Here is a 19,787-nt window from a genome sequence, read left to right on the forward strand (position 1 = left end):
GTGGCTCACAACCATCTGTAATGAGGTCTGGTGCCCTCTTCTGGCTTTCAGGCATACATGCAGACAGAATATTGTATACATAATAAATAAATATTAAAAAAAAAAGACAATGTAACGAGAATAAATACATAGTGCGGGAAACAGGAGAGTCATTTTATATTAAGGAATTGTAATCTTTTTTTTTTTTTTTTTTTTTTTGGTTTTTCGAGACAGGGTTTCTCTGTGGCTTTGGAGCCTGTCCTGGAACTAGCTCTGTAGACCAGGCAGGAATTGTAATCATTAGACATGATACTGATCCATATTATTAACCTTTTAAAAATTAGCACAAGTGACCAAGAAGAAGAAGAAACAGCGCAGGATCCCAACAAATGATGAGTTATTGTATGATCCTGAGAAAGATAACAGAGACCAAGCCTGGGTTGATGCGCAGAGAAGGGGGTAAGCATTTAAATCTTTATAACTTTAGAGAGTGATTTTTTCCATGCTTTCTTATTTTACTGTGTGTGTATTTGTTTTCACACAAACGTATCAGGAACAATTTGAGGAGGAAAACTTCAAAAGTTTATTTGAAAATAACTAGCAGATTTTAGTCAGACAGTTGAATATCTATCCATCCATCCATTTATCCATCCATCCATCCATCCACCCACCCATCTATCTAATTTCGAACCAGGATTTCTCTGTGTAGCCTTGGCTACACATTGTAGACCAGGCTGGCCTCGAACTCATATCCACCTGCCTCTGCCTGGAATTAAAGGTCTGTGAATCACTACCTGTTTATTATTAAAAAAGATTCTCATGTAGCCCAGGATGGCTTCAAAACTTAATATGTAGTTAGAGTAGGGTTTAAACTCCTGATGATCCTGCCTCTACCTTCCAAATGCTCTTGGAGTTACAGGTTCGTCACCATGACAATTAATGGTTAGTTATTGATGGATCTAAACTGCCCTAGTCAATCTCTTCATTTAAGAATAGAACTTTTTATTGTTCTTGTGAGACAGGGTTTTGCAATGTAGCCCTGGCTGGCCTGGAACTCATGATGTATTTTGCCCTGGCTAATTTACAGCAATTCTGTCTCAGCCTCCTGAGTGCTGGGATTAGAGATTTGCATTCATCTGTATTCTTAACCCACTTTTTGCTTTTGTTGGGGGGGGGGTGGTTTCAAGACAAGAGTTTCTCTGTAGCTTTGGAGCCTGTCCTGGAACCAGCTCTTGTAGACCAGACTGGCCTCGAACTCACAGAGCCCTTTTCTTCTTAAAACATAAAGTGGTAGGCCAGGCGGTGGTGGCGCACGCCTTTAATCCCAGCACTTGGGAGGCAGAGGCTGGCGGATCTCTGGGAGTTCAAGGCCAGCCTGGTCTAAAAGAGCTAGTTCCAGGACAGGCTCCAAAGCTACAGAGAAACCCTGTCTCGAAAAACAAAAAAACAAAAAAACAAAAAAAAAAAAAAAAGAAACTTGAAGTGGTTCAGGCTGACCTTGAAGTCACTCTGTAACCCAGTGGACCTGGAATTTGCAATCCTCAAGGCTCAGCCCCGTAGGAAGCAGGGATTATAGGCCTGTACCAATAGGCGTGGTTATAAAACTAACTTTGGTGGTTGGTTGGCTGGTTTGTATTTTGGTCTTTTCAAATTAGCTTTTCCCAAAAAGACATGTTGGTTTTTTTTTTTTTTTTTCCTGAGACAAGGTTTCTCTGTGGCTTTGGAGCCTGTCCCAGAACTAGCTCTTATAATTTTAAATTATTCTGAGATTAGAGTTTTAGCCTCTAAACTGTTAATTTTATTTTTGTCTGCCCTGGAACTCACTATGTAGAACAGGCTGGCCTTGAGTACGCAGAGATTCATCTACCTCTGCCTCCTAAGTGCTTTTTATTTTGTTTTTTAGTTCCAAATTTTGGGATTAAAGGCTTGCGTCACCTTGCTGGCCCAGGAGCAAATTGCTTTTGAGGTTCATCTACATCATAGCACACTACTTACTTCTTTCTATGGCCATTGTCTGTCTATCTTGATTTTTGTTATCCGAATGTCCCCTGAGGGGTATTTGTGTTCTAACTACCTTTTGACCGTTTTTTTTTTTTGAATAGTGTTGTCAGAACTGGTGTTCGGGTGTTTGTTTAAGTCCTTTCTTACATTTTTTATTTTTGGTTACAAATCTCAGTGGAGCATTGCAGGATCACATGGTAATTCTGTGTTTTAATTTTTTGTGTGCCTGTGTGTGGTGCTGGAGATCGCACTTACGCTGTTGTACATGCTAGGCAAGTACTCCGCTGCTGAGCTACTCACTCTGCGCGTAGGAGGCTGTGCTTCCATCTGGATGGGGATGGCTAGCTCTGTTTTCCGAGTCTGGAGGGCTGATGTTACTGTGGGATCTCTGTACATACCCTGCAGCTCCAGTTCTCGCTGTGTCCTTTCTCTCTCATCCCGTTTCACTCCTGTGCTGCTTCCTCCAGCGCCCCCTGGTGTTTACTTATTGAAGGTGCCTTTATTTTGTTTTTGGAGGCAGGATCCCAAGGAAGCATAGTTTGGCCTGGAATTGGCTGTGTGGCCTAGGCTGGCATTGGATGCTTTTGTTCTTCCTGCCTTAGCTTTCTGAATTTATTTTACTTTACATTTGCTTATCCTAAAATTTACTATTGCTGTGTGAACATGTGGCAAGGCTTGCTTGTGGGGGTTAGAGGACAACTTCTAGGCTGTCAGGTTAGCAGCAAGCACCTTGACGTGGTAAGCCATCCTACCAGCTCCTCTACCTTCAGTGTTTGAAACAGAGTCTCTACTGAACCTACAGCTCGGCTCGGCTGGCTGCCAGTGAGCTCCAGAGATCTGCCTGTCTCCATGCTGTTGTCCCCGAGAGCACTGTGGCCACAATGCCTCTGCCTGCTCTTTACGTGGGCACTGGGCCCTTAGCCCCGCCCTCACACTTTGTCCAGCAGGCACTTTACCCCACCCTCTCTTCCTCAGGCTGGTGTGGAGCTCACCCTGCAGTCCAGGCTGCATTTGCAGTCTTCCTGCTGTTGTCCCTAGTGCTAGGGCAAAACTCAAGTTCTTCCAGCCAGGGTTTCTCTGTGTAGCTCTGGCTATCCTGGAACTTGCTCCGTAGACCAGGCTGGCCTCGAACTCAGAGTTCCACCTACTCTGTTTTCTGAGCGCTAGGATTACAGTCATGTGCTTTTAACCGACTGGCTTAAATTTGTGACTACAAGCGTAAAATAGTTTCTTCGACTTTCCTTGTTTTTGGCATCTTAAGTGTCTTGAGAGCCCTGGCCAAGTATGAGGAAGGGTTAGTTTCCTGCTAGAATTTACCTGAGATTTTCCTCACAATCTTACTGATAATGGGGTTTTGGTTTGTTGTTAGGATTGGCCTTTATGAGACTTGTCTCATTTTAGCTCATACTGACCTTGAACTCTGGATCCCCTGCTTCTGTCTTGGAGTGCTGGGATTTTAGGCATGGGACCACATCACACCAAACTACTCTGAAAGAAAATTACTGTGTACAGTCCACACTTAAGGAAGGAGTTAAGCTCTTTCTTTTTTCTTTTTTTTTTTAAACTTTCTGCCTCTGCAAGATGTTTTATGTAGATCTTGTAAACCATATCCCTAGATTTATCCATTTTTGGTGCTGGAGAGATGGCTCAGCAGTTAAGAGCACTTGCTGCTCTTGCAGAGGACCTGAGTTTGGTTTCTAGCACTCACCTGGTGGCTCACAACCTTCTATAGCTCCAGTTTCTGGAGACCCCACACCTTCTTCTGACCTCCCAGGGTGTCAGGCATACATGTAGTGCACTTAGATACATGCAGATAAGACATTCATATACATAAAGTAGATAAATAAAAATAGTAATGATAATAATAATAATAATAAAAATTAGTAATGTCTCTGAGTTCTGAATCCTTTTTTTCTGGACCATGGCATTACAAACCAGGATTTGGTTGATTAATGTATGTTTTCTTCTCAAATTTATCTTTCTGTTTTAGTTATCATGCTTATGGCCTGCGGAGACCACATCAGAAGCAGCAACCGGTTCCGAACAGTGACGCTGTTCTAAATTGCCCTGCCTGCATGACCACCCTGTGCCTTGACTGCCAGAGGTAAGGGGCAAAGGTAAACATGCACACAAATGAGTTTTTTTGTTTTGTGTTTTCTTTTTTTAAAAAATATTTATTTACTTATTATGTATACAATATTCTGTCTGTATGTATGCCTATAGGCCAGAAGAGGGCACCAGACCTCATTACAGATGGTTGTGAGCCACCATGTGGTTGCCGGGAATTGAACTCTGGACCTTTGGAAGAGCAGGCAATGCTCTTAACCACTGAGCCATCTCTCCAGCCCCCTGTTTTTTTCGTTTTTCGAGACAGGGTTTCTCTGTGGTTTTGGAGCCTGTCCTGGAACTAGCTCTTGTAGACCAGGCTGGTCTTGAACTCACAAAGATCCTCCTGCCTCTGCCTCCCAAGTGCTGGGATTAAAGGCGTGCGCCACCACCGCCCGGCTAGGATTACTAATTCTTTTTTTTTTTTTTTTTTTTTTTTTTGAGACAGGGTTTCTCTTTAGCTTTGGAGCCTGCCCAGGAACTTGTTCTGTAGACCAGGCTGGTTTCGAACTTACAGAGTTCTGCCTGTCTCTGTCTCCCGAGTGCTGGGATTAAAGGTGTGTTGCCACCACGGCCTGGCTGGCTCACAACCTTCTACCATGAGATCTGGTACCCTCTTCTGCCTTGCAGGCATACATGCTGGCAGAATACTGGTATACAACAAACAAACAAACAAACAAATATTTTTTCCCCTCTCATGTTTTTGAGAAAGGGTTTTTCTGTGTAACACTCATAGTTGTCTTGGAACTTGCTTTGTAGACCAGGCTGGCCTCGAACTGAGGTCTACCTGCCTCTACCTCTTGAGTGCTGGGGTTAAAGACGTGTACCACCACACCTCGTATAAATAAACAAATCTGTAACATGAGGGCCGGCTATGGGGATTTCAGTCCTGCCCGATACCCCACAGCTGGCAAGCCCAAAAGAAAATCACACAGAGATCTCCATAAGTTATAAAACTGGCCCATTAGCTCAGTCTTCTTATTAGCTCTTGTAGCTTATATTAACCCATTATTCTTTTTTTTTTTTTTTTTTTTTTTTTTTGGTTTTTCGAGACAGGGTTTCTCTGTGGCTTTGGAGCCTGTCCTGGAACTAGCTCTGTAGACCAGGCTGGTCTCGAACTCACAGAGATCCGCCTGCCTCTGCCTCCCGAGTGCTGGGATTAAAGGCGTGCGCCACCATCGCCCGGCAATCTAGCACTTTCTTTTGGTCCCTACAAGCATCAGGCATGTCAAGACAGGGCTTCTCAGTGTCGTGTAGTCCTAGCTGTCCTGGAACTTGATTTGTAGAGCAGACTAGCCTTGAACTCAGAGATTCACCTGCCTTTCTTTCCCAGGTTCTGGGATTAAAGGCGTGTGCCAGCACCGCCTGGCTTAAATTTTTTTTTAAAAACAAAACAGTATAAATCTAAAATAATTGAAGACAGAAAGTTAAGTGTTCCTGACTTAATTGAAGTGTCAGCACCGTGAGCGTGGGTACTATGGTAATCTTATTTGCATTTTGTTTCCCTCCAATTTGATTTTAGACTTGAAGCAGTTAACTATCTCTGTGCCTAGATGATAAAGGTGTTGATTAGCGCACAACTTGAGCTCCACTCCATGTCATAGGAGAGAGCTGATTCTCCCTGAGCTCCACACACGTTCTGTGACGTGTGCCCACCTCTCCAAACCTCACCTTCACAAACGCGGGACTGGCATGGTGGTGCACACATTCTGCCCTAGACCTGGAAGGCAGAGGCATGAGTGAGGACCAGGAGTTAGAGGCCAGCCTTAGCTACACAGCTGGTCTGAGGCCAGCCCAGGTAGGTAAGGACCAGCCTCAAAAAGCTTAGACATTATCCATCAAGTTCTCAGTAACATTTTTGTCTTCCTAAGTTTAAAAAACAATTTTAAAAAGATTTATTTATTATGTACACCTGCATAATATGTTTGCCTGCAGGCCAGAAGAGGTCATCAGATCTCTTTACAGATGGTTGTGCACACCATGTGTTTGCTGGGAATTGAACTGAGGATCTCTGGAAGAACAGTTAATGCTCTTTGAGCCTTCTCTCCAGCCCTTAAAAAAACAAATTTAAAAATTGTTTTAGAAATAATTATTTTTGGGCTGGAGAGATGGCTCAGTGGTTAAGAGCATTGCCTGCTCTTCCAAAGGTCCTGAGTTCAATTCCCAGCAACCGCATGGTGGCTCACAACCATCTGTAATGAGGTCTGGTGCCCTCTTCTGGCCTGCAGGGATACACACAGACAGAACATTGTATACATAATAAATAAATAAATAAATAAGTATTAAAAAAAATAATTATTTTTCTGGGATCAAAGTTGTTTCTCCCTCCTTTATTTTTCATTTTAGTATATATTGTTCTTTCAAGGCAGGGTTTCTATGTAGGCATGAACCATACCGCCTGGCTTTCCCCTTGAACACATCCCCGTCTGTCTGTCTGTCTGTCTGTCTGTCTGTCTGTCTATCTATCTATCTTTGAGGCAGGGTCTCTTTGTAGCCTTGGTTGTCCTAGAACTCACTCTGTAGATCAGGCTGGCCCATGAACTCACAGAGATCCCTCTGCCTCTGGAATCTAAGGTGTGTGCCACCACTGCCCAGCCTTCCATTTAAGAAGTGTATTTCTCTGTGGGGTTACCGTGCATGCCTGCTTTCTCATTACTTGAGAGTTTGAGACAGGAAGATTGTGAATTCCGGGTTTGGTTCGGCAGCTCTCTCTCAAAAACATAAGTAAATAAATAAACAATGCTTTCAAATTTCCTTCAATTCACATTTCATTCCCCTGTCTTGAGTTTAGTGGCTATCCATATAGGTGTTCTCACATTTGATCTAAAGATGACTGCCGTGAAATCCAGACTCTCCATTTCCTTCTAGGCATGAGTCCTACAAGACTCAGTACAGAGCGATGTTCGTGATGAATTGCTCTGTCAACAAAGAGGAGGTTCTAAGATATAAGAACCCAGGAAACAGGAAGAAAAAGCGGGGCGCTAAGAAGATGAGGTCGAACCCTGAAGGTCCTGTGGCTACAGACGTGGAGGAAGTCTATCACCCTGTCATGTGCACAGAGTGTTGTACTGAAGTGGCGGTCTATGACAAGGATGAAGTCTTCCACTTTTTCAATGTGTTAGCGAGCCATTCCTGAGGAGCGACAGGTAACTGACTCCACAGCCCTGTGTGAAGCACATATGGACTCTTTCCTATCATATCACTCAGTGACATTGGTTATTAAAGCAGTATTTCATTGTTATGAAAGAATGGTCATCAACTTTTATCTCTTCTCCCCTTTTTCTTTTTAATTTTCCCATGAGTAATGACGGACTGATTATTTTCACTTTTGGTGCATCTTTGGAGACTATGGGGCTTTTGATTTATTAGATTAGCTTCCGAGAATTAAATAGTTCTGGAATAAGTATTTGTTTCTTAGTGTTTGGTCCATTTTCTACTGCTATAGCAAAGTACTAGAGGTTGATGCTTTGTAAAGAAATGAGTTTCAGGGATTGTCAAAATGGCTCTGCACTTCTTGTGTGAGTCTGACAACCAGGGATTGCTTAATACCTGGAGCCCTCAGTGGAAGAACAGTGTGACTCTCAAGATTTCCAGACTGACCCAGACATACACGCATACCCGTGCACATGTGCAAACACACACACAGGACCTAAAAAGTGGAGGAGTGTTGAGAATTTGGTGGGGTAGCAGACAGAAGTGGGGCCAGTAAGTAGGAAGAAAGTTCAGTGCCATGCATCTGAGAATGCCATGATGAAACAAACCTGTTTTGTATGTCATGGGACATTAAATAAACTACTCTTAGGAGCTGTTGTTTGTGCCCTCTCACAGCGAGCAGTCTTTTTTTTTTTTTTTTTTTTTGGTTTTTCGAGACAGGGTTTCTCTGTGGTTTTGGAGCCTGTCCTGGAATTAGCTCTTGTAGACCAGGCTGGTCTCGAACTCACAGAGATCCGCCTGCCTCTGCCTCCCGAGTGCTGGGATTAAAGGCGTGCGCCACCATCGCCCGGCCACAGCGAGCAGTCTTGACACCAGACATTCCCAAGGCTGTTTGGGCCGGGCGCACAGAACTATGCCACAGTACAGTTCGCTTTAAATGGAGCATAAAATACCTGTTTAAGAGGCTTAAACAGACCCAGTTGAAGTTAATTGTTCCTTCTTCAGCTGGCTTATTGTGTCATGTTCTATTGCTGTGTGATGTGACCACAGACATAAAGAACAATACACGTTCATTATCATTATAATTTTTTTTGTGTCAGGCTACAGTCAAGCAGTGCATTCAACACGAGCTCACAAAGGCGATAAAGAACCTGGTTGGGTAATGCCTCTTGGAGACTTGGGTAGGCAAGTTCCTATTCCCGGTGTCTCAGGCCATTGGCAGAATGTATATCCTTATAGCCACGGGACTGAAGTGCCTACCCCCAACCCCACCTTGCTGGTTGTCAGCCAGGAGGTAGTGAAGTCCACCACCCCACCCCCCCCCCCCCCCCCCCCCGCATTGATTAGCCAGGAGCTGCTCTTGGCTCACCTGCCTCCAAATGTAGAAATACATAAACTATTAAATATCTCTCATTAATTGTTTTATTTTTATTTCGAAGAAATATATACACACACACTTTCATGGTATGTGTTTCTGTGTGGCAAATGTTGACTATGCTTTTTGTTTGTTTGTTTGTTTTCTTAGTTCCTAATCCGAACTAGACACTCCTAGGAGTAGTTACTGCCTCAGGCTTTTGAATCCTTACCAGAGATTTGGAGCAGAAAGAACAGATAAAAGATGCTGTAATTAGGAAAGCTGGACCCATTTTCCTTTGTAAATAATTTTTGAGCTACTTCTTTTCATTTTTGATATTTGACTATCTCTGACTCACTGGTTTGCTGTGGTTTCTTATCAGACATAGGAAGTTTTTGTGTTTGTTTTGATTTTTCCTTTACTGGGGATTGTACCCAGGGCCTTATGCATGCCAGGAAGTGATTTATCACAGAGCTATATAACCTAGCCAACCGGATACTGATACCATGTTCTCCTGCCCCCACCCCTGGGACTAAGGGCCACAGAGTCCAGCCATGGAGCAGCCATCTCTGGGACGGGACTGGTGTCACAGCACTAGCCTTCTGGCTTGACTGAATGGAAAAGAGACGAATAGGCACACCATGCAGACAAAGTGGGTATTTATTTAGTGTGTTATAGAGGGGAAAGGGAGAAGGGGGAAGAGCACGGGGGGGGGGGGGAGGATAGACCATTACAGTAATGACACTTACAAGCCTTATCTAAAGGATCAAGTTATCCCACCACAGGACTGTGATATGCTAGCCTTTAGTTGCTGTTAGAGGAGTCTTCAATTTGTACTATATTGAAAGTTCACCTGAAATCCAGGTAGTATGACCATTTAAAGTTTTTTTTTTGTCTTTTCTCTTTTTCTTTTTTCTTTTTGTGTTTAAAGCTTTTTATCAGATACTTTGTACACAAAGTTGGGACGTAGGACTTTTCTGTGATTCTATGTGGTTCTTAGGCCTTTAGAGCTAGTTTGCAGAAGTAGGGGAGAGTTAGAAGCTGTAGGCTAGAGAAGTCTGCTGTAAGCAGAGCTTAACGGGCCATTCTGTGGGAGTTTAGGAAACCAGAATGAGTGGAAGTGGTGGCACACATCTTTATCCCAGCATTTGGGAGGCAGAGGCAGGTGGTCACTCTGGTCCTCAGAGTGAGTTCCAGGACAGCCAAGGCTACACAGAGAAACCCTGTCTCAGAAAACCGTAGTAAGAGCTGGTGCCCTCTTCTGGCCTGCAGAACACTGTATACATAATGAATACATAATAAATAAGTAAATAAATAAATAAATGAATGAATGAATAAATGAATGAATGAATGATTTATTTATTATGTATACAACATTCTGCCTGCATGTATGCCCGCACACAAGAGGAGGGTGCCAGATCTCAGTACAGATGGTTGTGAGCCACCATGTGGTTGCTGGGAATTGAACTCAGGACCTCTGAAAGAGCAGCCAGTGCTCTTAACCACTGAGCCATCTCTCCAGCCCCATAAATAAATCTTAAAAAAAAAAACCAACAAACTTAAGCTGGCCAGGCTTGCCGTTTCCACACCTGAAACTCACTGTTGCCAATACAAAAGCTGCAGCTCTCATCTTACAGGGAGTAAGAGCTAGTTTATTCTGGGGCCATTTTGAGTGACCATGGCCCAGGAACACAGATCCAGGTTACCCCAAATTCCATGTTCCAGTGGTAGCAGTTTCAAGAAGTGTCTATAGTTTTACAGAACAAAGAGAGTCATAATCCAAGGTGAGTTTAAAATCCATCGGTGGGTGCATCAGAGAGGCAGGTACAGGAGATGGGGGAAGCTTTTCTGCAGGCCCCAGGTGGTGTCCACAGGCTTTTGGGTTGGTATTGGTCTGCTGAGATTCCAAAGGGTGTCTGTTAGTCACAAGATGTCAGTCCTGACACAGATGGGTAAGGGCTGGCTGTTCCCCAGGGCTAGAACTAGCCCAAGATGAGGTAATTAATTAGTGTCTGGACCTGCGACATTCCAGTCTCTCCACAGCACTGAAATCTGAATCACTGTTTTTGCAGACAAAGTTTCTCTTAGGATTTTAGTTCACTCTTCATAGACTAGACTGACTTGAACTCACAGAAACCGTCTCTGCTGGGGTTAAGTGAGTAAACCACCAGTCAGTCTATCTTATTTTTTGGACACAGGGTCTTTTACTGAGCTGAAAATTGACTGAGCTAAGCAGGTCAGCGAGTAAGCCCTTGGGATACAGCTGTCTCCACTCCCTAGTGCTGGGGTGACGGGCTGTTTTGTTTTAGTCTGATTTGGGGAGGGGGAGGGTGGAGAGATGACTGTGGGTAAGAGCACTTGTTGCTCTTGCAGGGGACCTGGGTTCAGTTCCTGCTACCCACATGGTGGTTCATAACTGTGCTGGCTAGTCTTGGTTGTCAACTTGATGACACTAGAATGAACTCAAATGCAAGCAGCAGGGCACACTGGGATTTTTTTCTTAACTGGATTATTTGAAGTAGGAAGACTCACCTTAAATCTGGATCTTCTGAGGTGGGAAGATCCACCTTAAATCTGGGCCACACCTTCTGGTTGCAGCCTATTTAAAGGGGGGGGGGGCTTTTGCTCTTTACCTGCTTGCCCTCACTCTCAGTAGCAAGTTCATTCCTTCACTGGTGTGAGCTTACTTCTTGAGGATTCTGCCATATACGGAAGACCAGCTGAGATACCCAGCCTCATGGACAGAACAACTACTGGATTCTTGGACTTTCCATCAGGAGACAGCTATTATTGGAATAGTCGTATGTGGGAACTGCAGTCCCGAGTTTATATCCCTGCCCCCATTTGAGGTGCTTATCTGCAAGGAAAACATAATAAATTCCCTCTGCTCCTGGAGCGGGGAAGGAAGGAATTTTAAGTGCATGGTGACCAGTCCTTGATCCCTGCTAGGGTCAGGTTACAGTCCCTTCACAGCCCCCTCCTCATTTGGTGCCATGGTATAAAACCAGCAGACAATAAAAGAAGCTGTTCCACCTCAAGCTCATGCTCTGTGTATTCATTCAACCTGGACACCCTCCGCCGAGACTCTTGGTTCCAGCCCGCGCTGGCGCGGCATCTGGAGGTCCCACCGAGATCGGAAAGTGAGGTAAGTGGACTGGGTCGTCCTGTAAGCCTGCCAGGACACATTGGGGGAATTATATAGAATTAATTAATTAATTAAAAATATGGAAAATATTACGAATAAATCGGAATTAAAATTTCAATTAAAGAGATTATTGAAAGAGCAGAGAACAGCTGTAAAAACTAAGACTTTAGAAGATTTTCTTAAAACTATAGAGACATGGAATCCCTGGTTCGTCACCAATGGAGCCCTCAATATTTCTAAATGGGAACAGGTCCGCGGGGATCTTCAGAAAACGTTGAGAGAAGAGGGGCCTGAGGTCCTGCCAATGGCCATATTCTCCCTTTGGAGACTGATCAGGGATGCTTTGCTTACAGAGAAAGTCCCAGTTAAGCAGGCTTTGGAAGCAACAAAAGAGATGTCATCTGAGATCCAAGAATATGAGACTAAGGCTTCCCTTTGTTCTGATATTGCCTCTGATGCGGAGGCCGAACCGCTTTCTTAGCCTGCTAAGGGGAAGCCCGATAAAATAGAGGAGAGAAAGGTTAAAAAAAAAGAAAAAACCTCCAGACCGGGGGGAGGGAAATGACTCCCGGGACACAGTTTCCTCTGAGAGCTTAGGGGCTCGCCCTAAGCAAAATTCTTCGGCGCAAACACGCCTCTACCCTCCTTTGTCTGATTTTGAAGAGAGGTTGGGGGAATCAACAGGTTCCAAAGAAGTTTTGGAGGGAGAAATCGCAAGGCTGCAGCGGGAATTACGCAAGGCCAGTTTAAAAGAAAGGACAAAGGGGACCCCTGGGGAGCAGGACAAGCCTGTCCTCTTTCTGACCAGTTCAGGACCTCTCTGGCCCCTCCCACTTGGTTGGGCTCTGAGGAGGCTCTGCTAGGAGGAGGCTCCCCACGGAGGCGTTAAGTGCTACCCAGTGATTGTCCCTGTTGTAAAAATTCCTGACCCTAACAATCCAGGACAGGGCTGCCAGTCCTTCAGTTTGTTAAATATACGTTGCAGCTTGTTTGGATCCACTTAGGCATAAGTTTTCCTCCTTCCATAGTGTCCTTTATATGGATGATATACTTCTGGCAGCACCAACAAAAGAAGAAAGTTTATTAATATTTGCAAAATTACAGACCCTTCTAGAGGGACATGGGTTCATTTTGGCCCCAGAGAAGGTGCAGATGCAGCCCCCCCCCCCATTCCTATCTGGGCTTTCAAATCCAATCCATTGGGCTTCAACCTCAGAGGCTACAGCTGGATTGCTCACGTTTGCGGACCCTCCATGACTGGCAGAAATTATTGGGAGATGTTCAATGGATCCGTTCCTCCCTTTCCATTCCTATGGGAGCTCTTAAGCCCCTATATGACATGCTACCTGGGGACCCTTCCCCTGCCTACCCCAGGATCATGACTCCAGCGACAAAAGAAGCCCTATATGCTTTGCTTAATGCTCTTGAGCGAGCACATCTCCGCTGCCTTGATTATGCCCACCCTTTTTATTTCATGGTCTTTTCTTCACAATTTTCTCCTACTGGAATTTTTTGGCAAGGGGGACCCATTTATTGGCTACATTTACCCGCTTCCCCTAAAGAAAATGATGACTCCATATTATGAAATGGTGCTACAGCTCCTATGGAAGGCATATGATTTTAGTTTACAAGTTTTTGGCAGGATCCCAAATAAATTTCTAATCCCTTATCAAAAGGAAGAAATAACAAGGCTACAGAGGGTTAAAGATGGATGGACCTTGTTCATCGCCACCACTGGAGCCATTTTGATAACCATTATCCTGATTCCCATTTAATTTCCTTTTTAAGAACCATCCTGTTATTTTTCCAAGAATTATTAAAACTTCCCCCCTTAAGGGAGTGTGCTCAATGTTCACTGATGGTTCTTCCAAGGGCTATGCAATGGTAGTCTCTGATTCAATTAAAGAAAAGCAGCCCCTAGGTCCAATTTCTGCCCAAGCTGCAGAACTTACGGCCTGCCTTATGGCCTTTTCTCTTTTCAAGGATCAACCCTTCAACTTGTATACTGATAATATATATATGGCAAGGATTGTTGGGCCATTGGAAACCTCACCATACATATTACCTACCTCTCAGGTTTCCCACCTTTTGGCTCAGCTACAAAGTCTTATATGCCAAAGAATGTTTCCTGCCTTTGTTGGCCACATTTGGGCCCATACTGATCTGCCAGGGCCCTTGGCAGAAGGAAATAAGCTTGCTGATTCCCTCACTCACCCAATGGCATTGTTCCTTTCTGAGGAACAACGAGCCCGTCATTTTCATGAAAAGTATCATTTAAATGCCTCTTCTCTAAAATTTCACTCTGGCTGTTCTCTAGCCACGGCTACTCAAATCACATCCCAATGTCCAGCTTGTGCTCCATTTCATAATGCACCCAACGAAGGTGTTAATCCTCGAGGCCTCCGTCCTAACCACCTTTGGCAGATGGATGTTACCCATTTGTCCCAAGCTGGCAGACTTAAATTTTTACATGTCTCTATTAGATACTTATTCCAAGATAATTTATGCCTCCCTACATTCAGGGGAAAAGATTAAGGATGTTATTGCCCATTGCCTACAGGCTTTTGCCTATATGGGCATCCCAGACTTTCTCAAAACAGACAATGGACCAGCTTATACGAGCCAATGGTTTGCAAAATTTTGCCAAGAACAACAAATTACACATAACTTTGGAATTCCACATACCTTTAGAATTCCACATAATCCTACAGGACAGGCTACAATGGAATGCACACATGCTACCCTTAAACAATTCTTTTGTAAAATAAAGAAGGGGGAATATATCACCTCCCCAAATACCCAATTATCTACAATTTTATACATTTTAAATTTTTTAACAGATAAACAAGGTCTATCAGCAATGGAAAGACATTGGCAGAAATCCCCTCAATCTCTGGGCTGGGTTATATGGAAGGATAGTATCACGGGACAATGGCAATCACCCACACCTATGCTGGCTAGGGTGAGGGGAGCCATTTATGTTTCCCTCTGGGTGCCGGAGCAGAATGTTCGGCTGGTGGAGTCAGGCCCTACTGGCCCTGATAATATGGGTTCAAGTGAAGAACATCGAGGGAGGCCTGAGATGGGCACTGGTGAGGAATCCACCCATACTGATGCCGGTAAGTAAAACAAGCTCTGTTTCTCCATCCTTTTACTCCACCAATTATACCTTGGGAGTTCCTGCAGCAAATACAGCACTAGAAAGATCCTCACTGGGTAATTTAACATTTGCTATATCCCATGCCCTCTGCTTCCAGAGGATTAACAATATTTCAGTGATGCCTAGTGCCTCCCTTTCTGGACCATGTGTGGTCCTTAGTAATTATTCTCTGCGAGACTTTTCTTCTAATCTTCTGGACAACCCTGTTTTGGATTGAGAGATATCTTTTACCCAATAAATTTTAAAAGAAATGTTTCTGGACTCCCTACCCCTCCGAGACCAGCTCCCTTATGTTGGAAGACGCCACAATCCTTCAAATTATATTTACCATTGCCTTGGGGAAATTGTGCTCCTAAGGAACCTTGGAAATTGGAGGGAGATAAATATTTATGATGATTTGGTCACCGACCTACCTTTAAAAACTCCTTGGGAGGGGCCTTTGATTTTTCCTATAGAAATCCAAATATGGCAGGAGTTTCACCTCTGTTCGCAGGCATGTTTCTCTGCGGCCCTCGTGCATGTACAGATATTCGACCTTTAGCCCTTCAAAGGGGCTTGGCCTTCAATGCCACAGCCCGATGGAACACATCGGACATCTTTGAAACCTCCCTCCAGATTAACTATGCAGCGGGAATGACTTTCTCTATTGTCAGCCTAGCTTGTGTTCTACCTCCCTTTATGTTTGTTTCCTTTAATGGGTCGGTCGGGGAGGATGGTGTCCTTAATTGTTCTTCCAGCTCCTGCTTTTTGAGCAACTGCTGGTCCCCGACGGATGAGTCCGTGCTGATGGTGAGAATTCCTGCCCTGGTTCCCCTGGTGGTAGAAGACCCACAAGATGGACGAGAGCTTACCTTGTATAGAGAAAGGAGAGACTTTGGGATCACGGCCGCAGTCATCACAGCTATCGCCATATCAGCCACAGCCGCCACCGTTGCAGGAATCACCGTGTCCCAGAGTGCAGCTACTGCAGAGACTGTTAACACTCTTGCTGCCTGTGTTACCCAGGCCTTAGAAACTCAAACTACCATTAACCCACATATTCAATTGGGGATGTTAAATTTAAACCTGCAAACGGCCTTACTACAGGAACAGATTAATATGTTGTGGATGGTGCAACAAGCCTCTTGTTCTCATTTTTATCATTCTGCCTATGTAACCCTTATGGAAATGAAAAATATGTCCTTTGAGGTGCAACGCCTTAATGCTTACCTTAGGGGGCCTTGGAATGATTCCTTTGTAAAATTTACCCACTCTTTGGTACATCAAATCATTGCAATTAATGAAACTCGTGTTGAACCCATATCTGCTGAGGGATGGTGGAATACCATGGCCCAGATTGGGGGTTGGGCACAGCGATGGGGAGGTGCCTTATCCCAGGGGATCTTGGGACTAGTAGGGGTGGCAGTAGGCCTGCTCCTCTTAAAACGTGTCTTAAATATCTTCATCCTGACTGAGCTTGTCCACCATCAGGTGTTACTCAGTCTGGCGCATGACTCTTCCGGAAGTCATGAAGTGTGGCTACAGATGCTGAAAAAATGAGGGTCTCCAAGGACGGGCAACCTGTGGGGAGACCCCTCACCTAAGACAGGGCAGCGGGGGCCCTATGACTGGTAAGGGAAGGTACTTCTCTAACAGGACCTAAGACAGGACCCCTCATTATAAAATAAAATAGGGGGAATTGTGGGAACTGCAGCCCCGAGTTGATATCCCTGCCCCCATTTGAGGTGCTTATCTGCAAGGAAAACATAATAAATTCCCTCTGCTCCTGGAGCGGGGAAGGAAGGAATTTTAAGTGCATGGTGACCAGTCCTTGATCCCTGCTAGGGTCAGGTTACAGTCCCTTCACAGCCCCCTCCTCATTTGGTGCCATGTTATAAAGCCAGCCTAGCAGACAATAAAGAGAAGCTGTTCCACCTCAAGCTCCTGCTCTGTGTATTCGGTCAACCTGGACACCCTCCGCCGAGACTCTTGGTTCCAGCTCGCGCTGGCGCAGCAGTCATATACCTATACGCTATGCTAATAAATCATACACACAGGCACGCATGTGCACACACACATACACAGTCTGTCAGTTCTGTCTTTCTCCAGAGAACCCTGACTAATTCAGTAATCATCTGTAACTCCAGTTCCAGGGAATCTAGTGACCTCTTCTGAACTTTGCAGGGTAGGCATGCATGCGGTACAAACTCAAAATGACTTAATCTGTAAATGAGTGAATGTAGGTGATGGGGCTTTGAAAGCCGGTCCTCTTGCTTACCCTCTGAGCCATCTCCGCAGCCCAAACAAGGTAAAATAAAAAGTTGTGTGGAGTGTCAAGTTGACAAGGGGTAGACCTGTGGCAGTTCGTCTTTATTGTAAACATGTCTGGATTTAGAATCCCTGCGGAAACACATCTCTGGGTGTGTCTGTGAAAGTGTTTCTAGTCTATGGCCAGACCACCCTGAATTCACCAGATCTCATCTGTTCTAGGAAGCTAAGCAGGATGGGGGCCTGGTTAACTCTTGGATGGGAGACCGCCTGGGAATACAGGGTGCTGTAGGCTTAAAAAGGAAGAAGTTTCTAGAAAGGCCTAAGTGAGGAAAGAAGACCCACTTTGTATTTAGTTTGTGCTCTCCAGTGGCTGGCATTCTAGATCAGGAAGAGAAGAGTGAGCCGAACACCACCATTTCTCTCTCCTTCCTGACAATGGTGTAATGTTCCCACTGCAAGCAAGCCTTCCTTGTGGTGATATGTTCACACCGAAAGCCAGAAATAAGCACTTCTTCCTTTAAATTGCATTTATCAGGTAATTTATCTCAGAAGAAAAGAATAAACAATAAAAGAAACTAACATAATTAAATGTGTATTTAATTGTTGGGGGATGGGGAATGCTAAAATCAGTGTATTTGTTTGTCTGTATGAGTGTGTAAAGGCCTCAGGGAGTAGGGTGTCCTCTCCCATCACCCTCTCTGTTTATCCCTTTCTCTCTTCACATTCGGGGCTGTGTTTTCTCGGGCAGGCAGCTGATCAGCGAGCCCTGGCTATCTTCTGGCCTCTTCCCTTCTTGCAGCTGGGAAAAACAAGCCTTTACAGCAACACCCAGATTGCTACATGGATTTTGGGGTCCAAATTCAGGTCATCGTGGTGCAGAGTAAGTTCTCTGAACCACTGAGCCATGTCTCCAGCTCCTCTACTGTTTTGAAACCTATAGAATGTGCCCCTGAGGTGCCCTGTTGACTTTGGATGGTCGGCTGCAGAAGTGTTCGATTCTCCTGGAACTCCCTTCCACCGGGCTCTCTGTTCTTAGATCTACTTGTTTGGAGTAGATAGAGCCTTCTGCCTATCGTCATGCTCTCTGGCTTCCTTAAGAAAAACTCGAGGTTGGTGGAACATGGAAATATGGGCCAGTATTCGCAATACTCTAGAGCAGTGGTTCTCAGCCTTCCTAATGTGCCACGACCCTTTAATACAGCTCCTCATGTTGTGGTGACCCCCAACCATAAAATTATTTTGTTGCTACGTCCTAACTGTAATTTTGCTATTATTATGAATTGTAATGTAAACATCCATGTTTTTCAACGGTCTTAAGAGACCCCTGTGAAAAGGTTCCACAGGTTGGGAACCACTGCTTTAGAGGGCAAGGCAAGGGGATTGACAGTTTAGGCTAAGGTACACTACATAAGTACATAGTGAGTTCCAGGATGGCCTGGGCAATACAATGAGATCATTAAAAAAAAAAAAAAAAAGGAAATAGAAAAACCAAAGGGCTAAATGTGTGCTATAAGTCCGTAATGCAAGTGACCAGGAGGTCAAACAGGAGAACAAAGTTCAAGGCAGCCTGGGCTATATAAAGCCTGTATACACACACACACAGACATACAGAGACACACACACAAACAATAAAGCACAAAAGGAACAAAGATGGGAAAGATTATTATTATTATTATTATTTTTACAATCTGTTTCCAGGTGAGTGGTGGGAAAGATTATTATTATTATTATTATTATTTTTACAATCTGTTTCCAGGTGAGTGGTACATGCCTGTAATACTAACGTGGGGAGTACAGGCAGCAGGGTTAGGGGTTCAAATCACCCAGGCTATGTGAGATTCTGTCTCAAAACAATCTGTTTATCCCACCTAGGGTGAGATACTGTCCAATATTGTTTGTTTTTTTGGGGGGTTCCCTAATTTTATATTCTGGTATACTTTTATTAGTTTTATTTGGAAAGTCTTGTTTATTCAATACTTGAAACTCCTTTTTGCTTCTCCTTTTCTCCTTTTCGTTTTTTCCTTCTTTATTCTTGAGACAAGGTCTTGGTCAGTATCCTGACTGGCCTAAAACTCATGCTGCCCAGGCTGACCTTGAACTCTTGGTTTTCCTCCAGATTGAGTCTCCCAAGTGCTGGATTTACAGATCAGACATCACACTACTATTTTTCTTTTGATTGTAATTTTTATGACATTCTCATCTTGTTCTAGGAATGTTATTATTCTGGGGAGTTGGTGGCCTGAGTCAGTACCTCACTCTTCAGCTCTGGCTGGCATTGAGTTCATAGAAAGCCACCTGCCTCTGCCAGGGATTCAAGGTGTGAACCACAATGCTTGGCTCACTCTTTACCCATGCAATGGTTTTAATGTTGCTGCTTCCTCATATGGCTCCCACATTTTCAGCGTTGGCTTTATTTATATAGAGAACATAAGCAGAATGACTGAACTGAGGAGACCATCAACGAACTGCTATACAGTTAGAGTGGCCATCCCTTCACTGTAGGCTTTAAATAACCTAGTGGGTCCTTTCTGTCTGCAGTCTCTCGTTCATAAGCCCACGATTTGCGCTGCACTTAGTTCTAACTCCCACAGTTCTCACACTTCCCTGATCCTCAAACCCTTCCATGTTTTTTTTTTTTT

The 19,787-nt window shown here is 44.3% G+C and overlaps 2 protein-coding genes across 2 annotated transcripts in view; both read left to right on the top strand.

Annotated features, from left to right (window-relative positions):
• The window catches only part of Eapp (E2F associated phosphoprotein), a 19,509-nt gene extending 12,020 nt beyond the window's left edge, over positions 1 to 7,489 (top strand). The window contains exons 4-6 of the mRNA XM_005343733.2: positions 324 to 438; positions 3,971 to 4,084; positions 6,955 to 7,489. Of these exons, the coding sequence (XP_005343790.1) occupies positions 324 to 438; positions 3,971 to 4,084; positions 6,955 to 7,222 (497 nt within the window). The 3' untranslated portion in view covers positions 7,223 to 7,489. The remainder of the gene's footprint in view (positions 1 to 323; positions 439 to 3,970; positions 4,085 to 6,954) is intronic.
• A 3,725-nt stretch (positions 7,490 to 11,214) lies between these two features.
• LOC102002509 lies at positions 11,215 to 16,920 on the top strand. The gene is made up of 2 exons (XM_013347157.2): positions 11,215 to 11,738; positions 14,579 to 16,920. Exon 2 carries the CDS (start codon positions 15,364 to 15,366, stop codon positions 16,435 to 16,437), a length of 1,074 nt encoding a protein of 357 aa, XP_013202611.1. The 5' UTR covers positions 11,215 to 11,738; positions 14,579 to 15,363; the 3' UTR covers positions 16,438 to 16,920.
• Positions 16,921 to 19,787: the final 2,867 nt, after the last annotated feature.

Source organism: Microtus ochrogaster, chromosome 1, assembly GCF_000317375.1.
Source record: "Microtus ochrogaster isolate Prairie Vole_2 chromosome 1, MicOch1.0, whole genome shotgun sequence".
Lineage (NCBI taxonomy): Eukaryota > Metazoa > Chordata > Mammalia > Rodentia > Cricetidae > Microtus > Microtus ochrogaster.